Genomic DNA, 12,129 nt, shown 5'->3' on the forward strand with positions numbered 1-12,129 from the left:
GTTGTATCAAGAATCCTGTGGCTGAATGTGATTGGCTAATGAGCTTTATGGCTGGGTACAGCTATGGTGAGACCGGCACAGGTAGAAATACGATAGATCCAGCCCTGATTCCAGGACTATTTATGTGGGCAATGTGCCAGATGGCTCTGAAATCTTGCTTGATCTTTGCTCAGGGAACGCTCTATGTCTCTTGAAAATCCCTCCGAGTGTTGAGAATTACCACGGAAACCATCTATACCTCAGTTGTGGTTGGATCAAACATCACTGGAAAATGATCAGCTCTGTCTCTGTAGCTCTCTCAGCTGTCCCCCATCTGAACAAAGAAATTACTCAGTGGAATATGCTACTTAATGCTACTGAAAAGTATCCCTTTTGAAAGAAACAGTGACGACCCCTGTGCATGCGCAGTCTGACATTTGGTAGCTCTTACGAGTGGTTACAGTTCTGGCAAAAATAAAGAAAACGTGTAATGATTTGAACTGACTCCACTATGAGTGTGGATGGCCAGAGCAGATGTAGCGTTTCTGCCTGTGCTCATCTTACTGCAGGGGTGGAGTGTTTTGTTAACATGCTATATTTAGTAGACATTTCCCTCAAAAACCCACAATGTGAGGCCTAGTCCTCAGCTTCAGCCAGCACCTTGACTGAGCTACTGCCGCTGTAAGACCATCAGTGTCCCCCTGACTAACAGTGATGTGTCTGTCTTTGAGTTTAAATGTGAGTATTGAGTTATATTTAAGTTCATGGCTCAGAGGGAGATGGGAGGCAGTAAGAGGCTGTATAGTGCAGTTTAAACCAAGACAGGGTAATCCTGGATTATAGCTCAGGACTTGGGGTCAGTCAGAAGTCGCAGACTGCATCATGGAGATAGTGGAGGTCAAAGGTGGACTGGGACACCAGACAAGTGGGGAATGATGGAGGCTGATGGATGCACACTAACAGAAGAGGTTGGGAAGAGAGTGATGTGGGGAAAAAAGGGAGTAAAGGTGAAAGGGAGATGGGGACATGGGGGAACCCTCTTTCACTGAGCAAGGACTAAACAATACGAATGGTCTTGATCTACTTACTACACTAATATTTAAGTATGTATTAATCCCAAAACATTATTTTTAATGATTTAACTATTTCTTTAACAGTTTTCCCTTTGCTTCCTTGTATCAATATAATATATTTTTTCAAGGACAGAAAAGGGAGAGATTTAAAGAAAGATTTTTGAGGATGGAAGGTGATGGCGTGAGTCAGAGAAAATTAAGAGAAGCTAAAGTAAATAATGAAAAGGCTGCTCTCGTTCATTTACCACTGAATGCCTGTCTAAAATGTCAGCCAAGTAGGGATAATATGATCTGTTATGCTGTGTTAACCAATTACCTGATGTTTGGCTCTGTCAAACAAATCTTACTGTTGACTTTGTGGTTTGGATGAGACACAGCTGAGACAGTCATGGGACATTATCACACAGTTTCCTGACTGTTGACTGTGTCAGCAGTGCTAGTGTCACTCATAAATCCTAAGAATGTGTGCTGAGTGCTTTTATATATTCTTAGCATTAGTTTGCTGTGTTTTTTTCCCACAGGGTCATCAAGTATTCAGGCAAGAGGTGTTGCCCTCCCGACCCCTGAAGGTCCCGAAGGATCCCTGCACCACCGGCAGCAGCACCATCACCAGCCTTCTCTGTTTCACTCCCACAGCTCGGCCTCCTCCTCCTGCCTCTCTCCCTCTCAGGACTGCTGCCTGGATGCCTCCCTGCCCCACCACTCCCACCGGGCACAGCCATCCAAACACAGCCTGCACCATGTCAACAAAATCCTACGTGCCAAGAAACTGCAGAGACAGGCTCGTACAGGAAACAATGTGGTGAAGAAGAGGGGCCCCGGACGTCCCAGGAAACACCCGTTACCCTCCCCGCCGCCATCACCACCCCCTGTCGTTGAGTTGAACCCGACCCGGCAAAGGGACAGAGGGGGAGAACGGCCTGCCGGGGTCAGGGGCTGGGAGGGGGACACTGTGACTGATGCTATTGAGGCAGTAGTTCAGGGACAGCGTAGAAAAGGCCAGAAAAGGAAGCACTGGGAGAGAGACGGGGATGAGGAGGAAGAAGAAGAGGAAGAAGAGGACGGGGAGGTAGAAGAGACTGAGGAGCGCCTGCCAGACAGAGAGGAGAACCTGGGAAATCTGGTGGCAAGGGCCAAAACTGGGACAGGAAGAAGCTGGCTTACTCAGGAGGAGCTCCAGCATTTTCGTGGGTAAGCAACTGTTCACTATTCTGCGTGTTAACCTTTACAGCTGAGAGTTTCAGCTCTGGTACACAGACAGTGATTCACAGTAAATACTAATGTGTGGATTCAATGCTGGTATATATAGGAACATTTATTGCATCCAATTGCCACTAGAAACCAAGTCATGGTTCTATTTTTAGCTCAATGGAAAGCAAGCCAGATGGCCCCGTCTCCCCAGAATGCCCAGGCACTGTCTCAAGGGAACAAGCTCCACCCATTTCCATACCCAGCCAACGGGAGAAGAGACCAGCGAGACCTCCAAAAAAGAAGTTCCAGAAGGCGGGTCTTTACTCTGACGTGTACAAGACACAAGAGTGAGTGCCAAGGAAATCAAAATCAAAATATCTCATTGGTTTTAAGATACTAGCACAATATATATAGTAGGTCTGGACAGCATCAAATCTCTCTTTACATTGCCCTCTTTTTCTCCTCACCCTTTAGTCCCCGGAGTCAACTTCTGCAGCTAAAGAAAGAGAAGCTAGAATACATACCTGGGGAACATGACTATGGGTTGTTTCCAGCTCCTATACATGTTGGTGAGTCTGGGTCACATTTTGCACTGCATTTCTTATGTGTAAAACACAGGATTTGACCATGTAATTAATACCAGATTGAAATATCAGTCTAAAATTAATGTTTCTAATCATGCAAACTTTGTTGAGTAAAACCTGGAAATACTTTTTTACTTCAGTGCATGAGAACACTTCTTCTTCAGTTACCGCAATGTATATTTTCAGCCATTACAAGATGTCAAAATTTACATCAACAGGTCAAACTTCTTATTTACATACAGTATGTCAATACAGCTGTGATAAATGTACAGTATGTGGTCAAAAATGACTTCCTCCTTCTACATTTCCCCTGCTTTTCTTTTACAGGGAAGTACCTGCGACAGAAGCGTATTGATTTCCAGTTGCCTTACGACATCTTATGGCTGTGGAAACACGATCAGGTGATCCATCAAATTGAGTACTAATTGTTTTTTAGGGTTTTTCCATTCTCGGAGTGAGCAACTGATGGCTAGTTTAAAAAGTCCCAGCCCGCTCGTCATTAAACGCCCTTGTGTTCACTCTTCTGTTGTTGTGTTTCAGCTTTACAAGAGGCCCGATGTCCCCCTGTATAAAAAGATCAGATCAAGTGAGTATCTGGCTTGTCCCTTGGTCAGTTCTGTTGCCACTTCTCTGTTGATCCCTCCCTCGGTTGCTTTGACTCTTGTTGTCATTAGTTACATGCGCGTTGTTTACAAAACAGGAATTAAAAATACTTAATGCTCTCACTGCTGGCCACAACTTTAAATGTGAAGTGGTAATCTTCTGTTTGTGTCACAGATGTCTATGTGGACGTGAAGCCTCTCTCTGGATATGAAACAACGACGTGCAGCTGTAGGGGTCCTGAGGGCTCAGCTGAGAAAGGCTGCCTGGATGAATGCCTGAATAGGTAAAAACACATGCAGAAATTGTTATTCTATTTATTATCAAAAACCAAGATGCTTTTTCATACACAATGACGCTTTGGAGTTCTTTTGTTTAGTTAAAATTTAACTTGTGTTCAATTGTGTTTTTCCCAGGATGAGCTTTGCAGAGTGCTCTCAAAGCACCTGTCCGTGTGGCGAGTACTGTGACAACCAGCATATCCAGAAACACGACTGGGTCCAGTGTCTGGAGCGATTCCGCGCTGAGGGCAAGGGCTGGGGCATCCGCACCAAGGAGTCTCTCCGCTCTGGACAATTTATCATTGAGTACCTGGGAGAGGTTGTTAGCGAACAGGAGTTCAGGTGAGATATATTATGCAAGATATTCTTGTTTAAAAATGTATGTGGACGTCAGATGATTTAGCATATTCTCGTACTCTTGTTTTGCCTGTTTCACTTTTTCCTTTCAGTACTTATTTAGAAATGGGTGAAAACCTCTCTTTTAATCTTCTTCTTCTTTGTTCTTTCCGTGATTTAGGAGCCGAATGATGGAGCAGTACTTCTCCCACAGTGGCAACTACTGTCTGAACCTGGATAGCGGCATGGTGATCGACAGCTATCGAATGGGCAATGAGGCGCGCTTCATAAACCACAGCTGTGATCCCAACTGTGAGATGCAGAAGTGGTGGGTGTCTTGTCAGCTTTACACCAGTTCCCGACTTGTGTCCTTGTGGTGCCTTTGGGTTCTTAACAGAAACACAGATTTGGTCTAAGCCATTTCAGGCACAAGCATGGGCACGTGCCATAAGTTGTTACTGATGGATAATTGAGCCAATATATACAAACATACTGCGTTCACTCACACTATGTAAATGGTAAAGCCGACCATTAGGAGTCCGATAAGAGAAGGGTTTATGATTTAAGGGCTGCCTGGTGCATCAACATAAGCTGCTTTTAGACATGCACTTACATTTTCTGGAGAGGCTGAGTGTAAGTACGCAAATGTCTGAGTCAGTAGCTCCAGGCATTTTCTGGAACTTCTCCTGCCGGCCCCCAAGTATAATGTCCATGTGAGAATATGGCAGGAAAAACTCAGCGAGCGAGTGGACGTGTTGATGATGATTCTAATATGCAGCAGACGCAAAACTGTAAGAATACACATAACTCCGAATGGAAAAGAGGTGCCATACACGTAGAAGCTGCCGGCAAATGTGTCAACTTGGACAGACGACGAGACTCGAGAGCTTTTGGCAATAAAGGCAGATGTTGGTGTCGATATACTGCAAACAAACACATTTTTCTATTATGAACATGTAGGACCCAGACAATGTGCTGCTGTGTTCTTCATATGTGAATGTTAAAAGAAAGAGACAGAAAGTGTCAGTGAGACATTTGCTGAATCGTTGTTGTGGGAGAAGCTGAGTATTTTGTTTTCCAAATTCTTCTGGCGTTTAAAGTTAATGAACTGGAAAATAAACTAGCCCATTAACTAGATAGTTTCTCTTAATTGCTCTCCGTTTGTGGGCTTGATGATTTGGATGAGATGGGTAATTTCATATTCACGCTGCAAGAGGCAAACTCACTATACTGGAAGTACCAGAATTAAACCAGTAAGATATTCAGCATAGAACTAATGATGAATCAAAATAGAGAGGCCATCCAAACCACAAAATGTATCGTGTGTATTTCATATTTTCAGCACCTCACTCGTGTAGTTTAAGAACTGAGCATGTGTACTTTAATTCATGTAAATGGCCTTATTTGTATCAGTGTTATATTCCCTTATTATTGCAGGAATTCTTTGTTATGTTTAGAAGTTTTTGGAAGTTGTGTGGATTTGTCACAGCGATGCAGCAAAATCCCTTTATCCTTGGACACGGTTGAGTCGTCACAGTGGATGCTGGTGAATATGGTGTTGTCCTAGTTTAGGTATCATACACAAGCTCTAAAAGGGACACGTGTAGCAGGTGCACTTGGTTGTAAATGAGAACGCTGTGCCTGGAAACCCTAACCTTATTAATGTGGTTTTGTGGTGGTAATCTGATGAGATCACCTCTGTCACACTCTGCCAGTGTTCAAAGACCTAAATGGCTTAAAGGCCTTGCACCACGCCAAAACAATTCACTGGTTTCCTGAGGGATTGTTCTCACAGCATGGCTAAATCCACTGCAATCAGAGCCCTGGCAGAACAGGCTTCGCTGTGCACGATGTTATGAAGTGAAACCTGCTTGGTTTTGCTTTCGTCGCGGTTTGCCTGTGTTTGGTGAATCTGCGCCACGTGTCACTGGAGAGGATTTGATTTTGGACTGCTAACGACCTTGAGAGTCAACTATCAAACCGTACCCTCTACCCTCCAGCGTAGACCTGCTCATAATCTAGGCCACTGGTCTGTGCAAGTCTGTGTGTGTAATGTATAGTGGCTGGGCTGAAATAAAAGGCACCACAAGGATGGAGGATTTTCAGCACAAAGCCTGACGAGTCATCCATCTTGTCACAGAAGAGAGATTACATGCAGCGGGGCCTTAGATACAGCTGTAGTGCCTGAAGACAATGCGCTGAACCAGCTTTTTACCCCTATAGAAGGAATAAATTATGAAGTGGCTGGCAGGCAGAATAGTGCACTTTATTCTTAGAAGAAAGGCTAAAACCTGGAGCACTGCTTGGTTTGGAAAGGAGGAAAAAAAGGGGGGGGATTCCGATGTGTTGAGAGGTTGCCAATTCGAGCAAATGAAAACCTGGCTGTCCTTTTCTCTTTTTGTTCCAATTTTAAAATGGCTTAACTTAAATTGTCTCTCTGACATCAATATTTAAACATTAACTTTCAAGTCGGGACAGAAACTTGAAAACCTGACTTGAGGGAGAGGATGTAACCTCTTTGGTACAAGACCCAGTTGCTTCCTGACAGTTCAAAACTTTAGCCCTTTGCACCACAGCCAGAAGGGGACTGTATAAAAATATCTGTCTTAATATTGAGTTTTCTTTAACTTCATATTGTCATATACACAGTGGTTTATTGTAGTTTTACGCATTTACTTATTCCATCATGTGTCTGTGCCTCCTCTCTTAGGTCCGTGAACGGGGTTTACAGAATCGGTCTCTTTGCCCTCAAGGAGATCAGCAGCGGCACTGAGCTCACCTACGACTACAACTTCCATTCCTTCAACACAGAAGAGCAGGTGAAGCACCAACGACCACTTTGACCTCTTCACGGAATAACACTTTGTTCAGAGCTGTACTCGCAGCAGCTTCAATTTCAGACCCTTTTCCCGCTTAGTACAACTCTGTCCTTTTCTCTGCCCTACAGCAAGTGTGTAACTGTGGCTCAGAGACCTGCCGCGGCATCATCGGTGGGAAAAGCCAACGCATTAACGGCCTGCCTCCGAAGACGGGAGGGACTCGGCGGCTGGGTCGACTTAAGGAGAAAAGGAAATCCAAACACCAGCTCAAGAAACGAGTAAGTAATGAATGTACGAACAAATACTAAGAACTTTTGTTTATATCAGTTCACGTGTAGAACATTTGAGTCTTTCATGGCAAAATTTCACACAGTTTTTGAATTAAAGTAAAACTTCTTTTCATCTGTAGTTGCTAGTTGATAAAAGATCAGGTGTTGTGTCTTTATAGGGCATGAATGTGTCTGTGTCTCAGAGGTACTCGTAGTGGACCCAAGGTGTCTGAGAAAGTAACTCAGAACACCATAAAGGGTAAACTTCTGAATTAAGGTTGAATTGTGTGACCTAAAATGTATTTTATGGTCTTTTTTTAAATATAGGTTTTCAGTCATACTCATTTTAGGTTTGAGCAAGAAACTTAAAAAGGAGTTGTAAAAGTAATCAAGAGTAATGCTTTAGTACAACTGTCTTTTTTATCAGGAGGAAGAGTCGAGTGACAGCAACAAGTTTTACCCTCATCTCATGAAGCCCATGTCCAACAGAGAGAGGTACACACACGCACGCACGCACACAAACTGACACCAAAGTGACACACAGGAGAAACAGAACTCACAACATGTGCACATGTGATCATTAACAATGTTCTGTATCAATGTTTTGTCTGTATTGCATTTCTGCAAAGCTTAAATGCAAACTATGACTTATTGAAATATGTCAGTATAAAACAGCACTTGGTTAAATATCTGAAATTGCATTTAGTGCTGCCTTCCTTGATAGAATTGTGGTATTTAAAGTGTCCAATTTATCAAAACAAATTTCACCAGAGAGCAATCTGTATATTTGCTATTTCAAGTATGAGGTGTGAGCGCACATTCACAAGCTGTCTTCTTCACACTGTTTTCTCTCCCTCGCTCACCAGAAACTTTGTGCTGAAGCACCGAGTGTTTCTCCTGAGGAACTGGGAGAAGATGAGGGAAAAACAGGAGCTGCTGAAGAGAGAGGGCGAGAGAGAGCGGGACTCCAGCAGCCTTTCCATATACACACGCTGGGGAGGAGTCATCCGCGACGACGGCAACATTAAGTCGGGTGAGTTTAAAGGTGTGCAGAGGCTTGTGAAGAAAAATGTTTTAGTGGCTACAATTGAGATGTGATAGACGTGTTATAGCAATAAAGCTGCACACAATTTGCAGAGAATGTAACTACATGTTGGAGCAGATCAGTATTTCAATTTTAAATCACAAAATAAGTGATAACTTATGTTTCAGATTGAATTCTTTCAACACAGGCTGCAGATATTCACTGATCAGCGTATGCGATCTGAAATGAGGTGACTGAACTGTAATAAAAAAAAGCCTGATGTGCTCTGTTCATCCCTGGTTTCCAGATGTGTTCCTGACGCAGTTCTCAGCTCTACAGACGTCACGGTCGGTTCGTACGCGGAGACTCGCCGCTGCCGAGGAAAACACAGAAGTCACGCGCACTGCTCGCCTCGCACACATCTTCAAAGAGATTTGTGACATGATCACCAGCTACAAGGGTCAGTTTCTTTAGTGGAGGAATATACAGAGTGATAATATGTATAGATAACCAAAGAAATTCACATCTGTGTCTGTTTATTCTGGTGCCCTCTATGAAGTTTCCCCTTTGTTTCAATCGCTGGCACACACATGCACAAGCAATGTCCAGAAACGGATGGTTTTCTCTTACTTTGAAACAAGTGATAATAACAACCAGGTGCCACACAGAGAAGGTAGAGTTTGATTCTAGAACAGTTAATGGTGCTGAATATGTGACCCCACTTTCCACCTCAACAGGCCTTTAAAACTCATCTGTCTCTTTGGTAATGTAGTGAAAGAAAAGATGTTGACATTAATGTGGTTCTGTCCCTCAGATTCCGCCGGTCAGACGCTTGCTGCTCCACTGGTGAATCTTCCTTCACGGAAGAGGTACGAGTTTAAACCCGCATGTCACCTGGTTCATTCATAATGTTTGACTGTTTTCCAGACAGCACAGTGTTATCTGGTCCATCAGTGTACAACGCCCACATAGTCTAACACTTTATCTTTCTCCGCACGCTTTGAGCCATGACATCCTCTGCTTTGATTTCTCATCCAGTATTGATATAATCACGTCTGTGTCGAAACAATAACAGCCCATACACCGTTGTGGTTGGGAGTTTGATTTCCACTGTGCCGCTCATGTCATCTGTAGACCCATTGTCTTATTGTTGCTCTACCTGACGTGTATTTCATATTAAAGCCACATTTGCAGAGGCTAACACCACTGTGTTTGTATCATCAGGAACAGCCAGTACTATGAGAAGGTGTCTGACCCTCTGGACCTGAGCACCATCGAGAAGCAGATCCTCACGGGCCACTACAAGACCGTTGAAGCGTTCGACACGGACATGCTTAAAGTGTTCCGCAATGCCGAGGTAGGCTGCGTTGACGATCCCCTTCTATTTACAGTGAAAACTGCAGAAAGAGCATTTGCTTCTGCATTCATACATAATTTAAATCGTTCTGTCAGTTGAGCCGCACACGTTGCTGCCAGAAGATGAGTATTTAAGGGAAGTTTTGTTCCTCCTTTAACTTACTTTGTTCTCTCATTCACTGATCCCTTTCTCCCACTCTCGCTCTGTCTCTCTCTATTTATTTTACTCTTTAATTAACAGCAACAACAAATGTCTACCCCCAATTCTAGTTGCACTCAGTGTGTCTTTGTTTTGTAAAGTGACACATATTAGGTTCGGAAGAAGTGTGTTTTAAATGATGTGTGGGTTCAGGTCGGGTTCGGCCACATTGGCTGAGCTACCCTCTTGATATTTTATGCTGCACATGCCTGTGATTTGTGACACCACAACAAAACCATAAAGACAGAATGCCTGTCAAGTTGGGGTTGGACTTTTTTTCTACCAGACAGAAACTTGCGGCCCAAGCTGCACTCTAGGGTTTTTTGATCCATGCTATTAAACCACATAATCATCATGTTGATAGTTCCTAAATGTTACAAGAATACTTTCTTCGGAGCAGGGATTTATTTTACATTTGGAGCTGTTTTACATGAACAACATTTAGTTCTTGGTTCTTCTAGGCAGGTTGAGATCTTCAAGAGGATTTTCTTCTCCTGGGAAAGGATTTAGAAACTATAAGCTGGTGATAACAGACAAACAAACTAAAAATCTGTTTTTTAATGAATTTGTACCAGCATCGTTATATTTGTCATGTTGATCATAATTTACACTTTTTCTTTTAACTCAACGCTCAATGTGTTACATATCTGTGTGTTTTTTAACCAACAATCATTAGAAACAAATGTGTGATGAATGCATAAAAGCTAAAGCTGCTGCGGAATCCAGTTTTCATCATCACTAACTCCCGAGTATGATCCCAGATTCTTTGCTCAATCAAAATCAAGAGGCCTCATCAGAATGATAATTTAAGCTGTTTCTGTGCAGCTCCGAGGCGTTCGTCCTCCCACTCAGTCATCGCTTCCCTCTCTTCTTTCCCACACAAAAACCTCCCTAATGGGATGTAACTGCATGACTCCTGACGCGTAGCAGGTCCTTTCTATTTACATCTGTATAGCGCAGCAGTTAAAACGAGTGCCACTTGAAACCTCTCAGAGGCGCTTACGTTCCCATTCATAGAAGTTTGATGGGGACGTCTAAATTAGATTGACCCCAGGGTCCCGGGGCCTTTTTTTTTTTTTGGCAGACTGAAAAATGTGTGAGTGGAATGTGGTTTATTGTTAAGTTGAAAGCCGCTGGGTGTTGCCCCTGTAGGTGAAATTTTGGCAGTTGCAGAGGAAATGCTACTTTCTGAGTCAATGACCTTTGTTCTGCAGCAAATTGTCTGTTGCTCTGCACAGAGAAGTCTGGTCTGACTGTTTGAACAATGAGGGTGTAATTCTGGAGTCAAATGTACATTATTCTAGTAAGATTTATCTCATCTCTTCATGCTGTCTGCCAGATCCTGCTGTGTGTCCGAACACACCTTCAGTAGCAGATTCACAATGATTTCCTGACAATTTATTGTTTTTGGCAGAGAAAGGAAGTAGCTGCTCTTTTACGATCGTCTTGTTTTCCCACCAGAAATATTACGGCAGGAAGTCATCAGTGGGCAGGGACGTGTGTCGGTTGCGGAAAGCCTACTACAGCGCTCGCCATGAAGCCGCCGTCCAGATTGATGAGATCGTGGGCGAAACTGCCAGCGAGGCCGACAGCTCGGATTCACTGGAGCGGGACCACGGCCACGGAGGAGGAGGGCCGGGGTCCCACGACAAGGACGACGACATCATCCGTTGCATCTGTGGAATGTACAAGGACGAGGGACTGATGATCCAGTGTGAAAAGTGCATGGTAAGAAGCAACGGGTCAAACACATACAACTGAAAAAATCTATAGTTTTACTTTTCCCTTTTTTGTTTCAGTGAGTGTGTTTCTCCTGAGACTTAACACCTAACTATGAAGCACTTTGTCAAGAGATTTTGTGCAGTCGGTCCTTTTGTGTATATTTATTTTTAGACAAAGAAAACAAGGCTGGTAACAAATATCGATGGAACAACCACAGTCGTGAATCACCAACTCTTAGGAGAGGACAAACGCTTCTGTCCTTGTCAGTGATGCAGAACTCTTGAGTGTTAACTGAGTCAGCCGGAGAGTAATCAAGTCAGCCACCCATTTTTTACAACATGTGATTTCAGCTATTTTTTTTTATCATTGCAGGTATGGCAGCACTTTGACTGTATGCGGCTGGAGACCGAGGTAGAGCACTACCTGTGTGAGCAGTGTGACCCTCGGCCTGTAGACGGGGTACGTTTATCTCTGCAAAAAACTGCCATGAATACCGAACTGGATCACCGACCTCTTCTAATCTCACTTACTGTACATCATTACAGGAAGTTCCCATGATTCCCCAGCCCAGCTACGCTCAGGCCGGCTCTATCTACTACATCTGCCTCCTGAGAGACGAACTGCTGCTACATCAAGGTAAAGAAACGCTTGAAACCTGCAGTCATGAACTCATAAATGCTGAAAAAGGTTGGCTCT

At 43.6% G+C, this 12,129-nt stretch overlaps 1 protein-coding gene across 3 annotated transcripts in view; it reads left to right on the plus strand.

Moving 5' to 3' along the window:
- Window positions 1-12,129, plus strand: part of ash1l (ash1 (absent, small, or homeotic)-like (Drosophila)) — a 28,674-nt gene that overhangs the window by 10,686 nt on the left and 5,859 nt on the right. For all 3 annotated transcript variants that reach the window (XM_034600084.1, XM_034600083.1, XM_034600082.1), the window contains exons 5-22: window positions 1,574-2,243; window positions 2,417-2,590; window positions 2,718-2,812; window positions 3,155-3,228; window positions 3,368-3,413; window positions 3,605-3,713; window positions 3,844-4,050; window positions 4,226-4,372; window positions 6,755-6,863; window positions 6,992-7,141; window positions 7,560-7,627; window positions 7,999-8,165; window positions 8,464-8,616; window positions 8,971-9,025; window positions 9,381-9,513; window positions 11,173-11,439; window positions 11,806-11,892; window positions 11,979-12,069. In XM_034600084.1, coding sequence (XP_034455975.1) covers window positions 1,574-2,243; window positions 2,417-2,590; window positions 2,718-2,812; window positions 3,155-3,228; window positions 3,368-3,413; window positions 3,605-3,713; window positions 3,844-4,050; window positions 4,226-4,372; window positions 6,755-6,863; window positions 6,992-7,141; window positions 7,560-7,627; window positions 7,999-8,165; window positions 8,464-8,616; window positions 8,971-9,025; window positions 9,381-9,513; window positions 11,173-11,439; window positions 11,806-11,892; window positions 11,979-12,069 — 2,802 coding nt within the window. The remainder of the gene's footprint in view (window positions 1-1,573; window positions 2,244-2,416; window positions 2,591-2,717; window positions 2,813-3,154; window positions 3,229-3,367; window positions 3,414-3,604; window positions 3,714-3,843; window positions 4,051-4,225; window positions 4,373-6,754; window positions 6,864-6,991; window positions 7,142-7,559; window positions 7,628-7,998; window positions 8,166-8,463; window positions 8,617-8,970; window positions 9,026-9,380; window positions 9,514-11,172; window positions 11,440-11,805; window positions 11,893-11,978; window positions 12,070-12,129) is intronic.

This window comes from Hippoglossus hippoglossus, chromosome 11 (genome assembly GCF_009819705.1).
Source record: "Hippoglossus hippoglossus isolate fHipHip1 chromosome 11, fHipHip1.pri, whole genome shotgun sequence".
Classification (NCBI taxonomy): domain Eukaryota; kingdom Metazoa; phylum Chordata; class Actinopteri; order Pleuronectiformes; family Pleuronectidae; genus Hippoglossus; species Hippoglossus hippoglossus.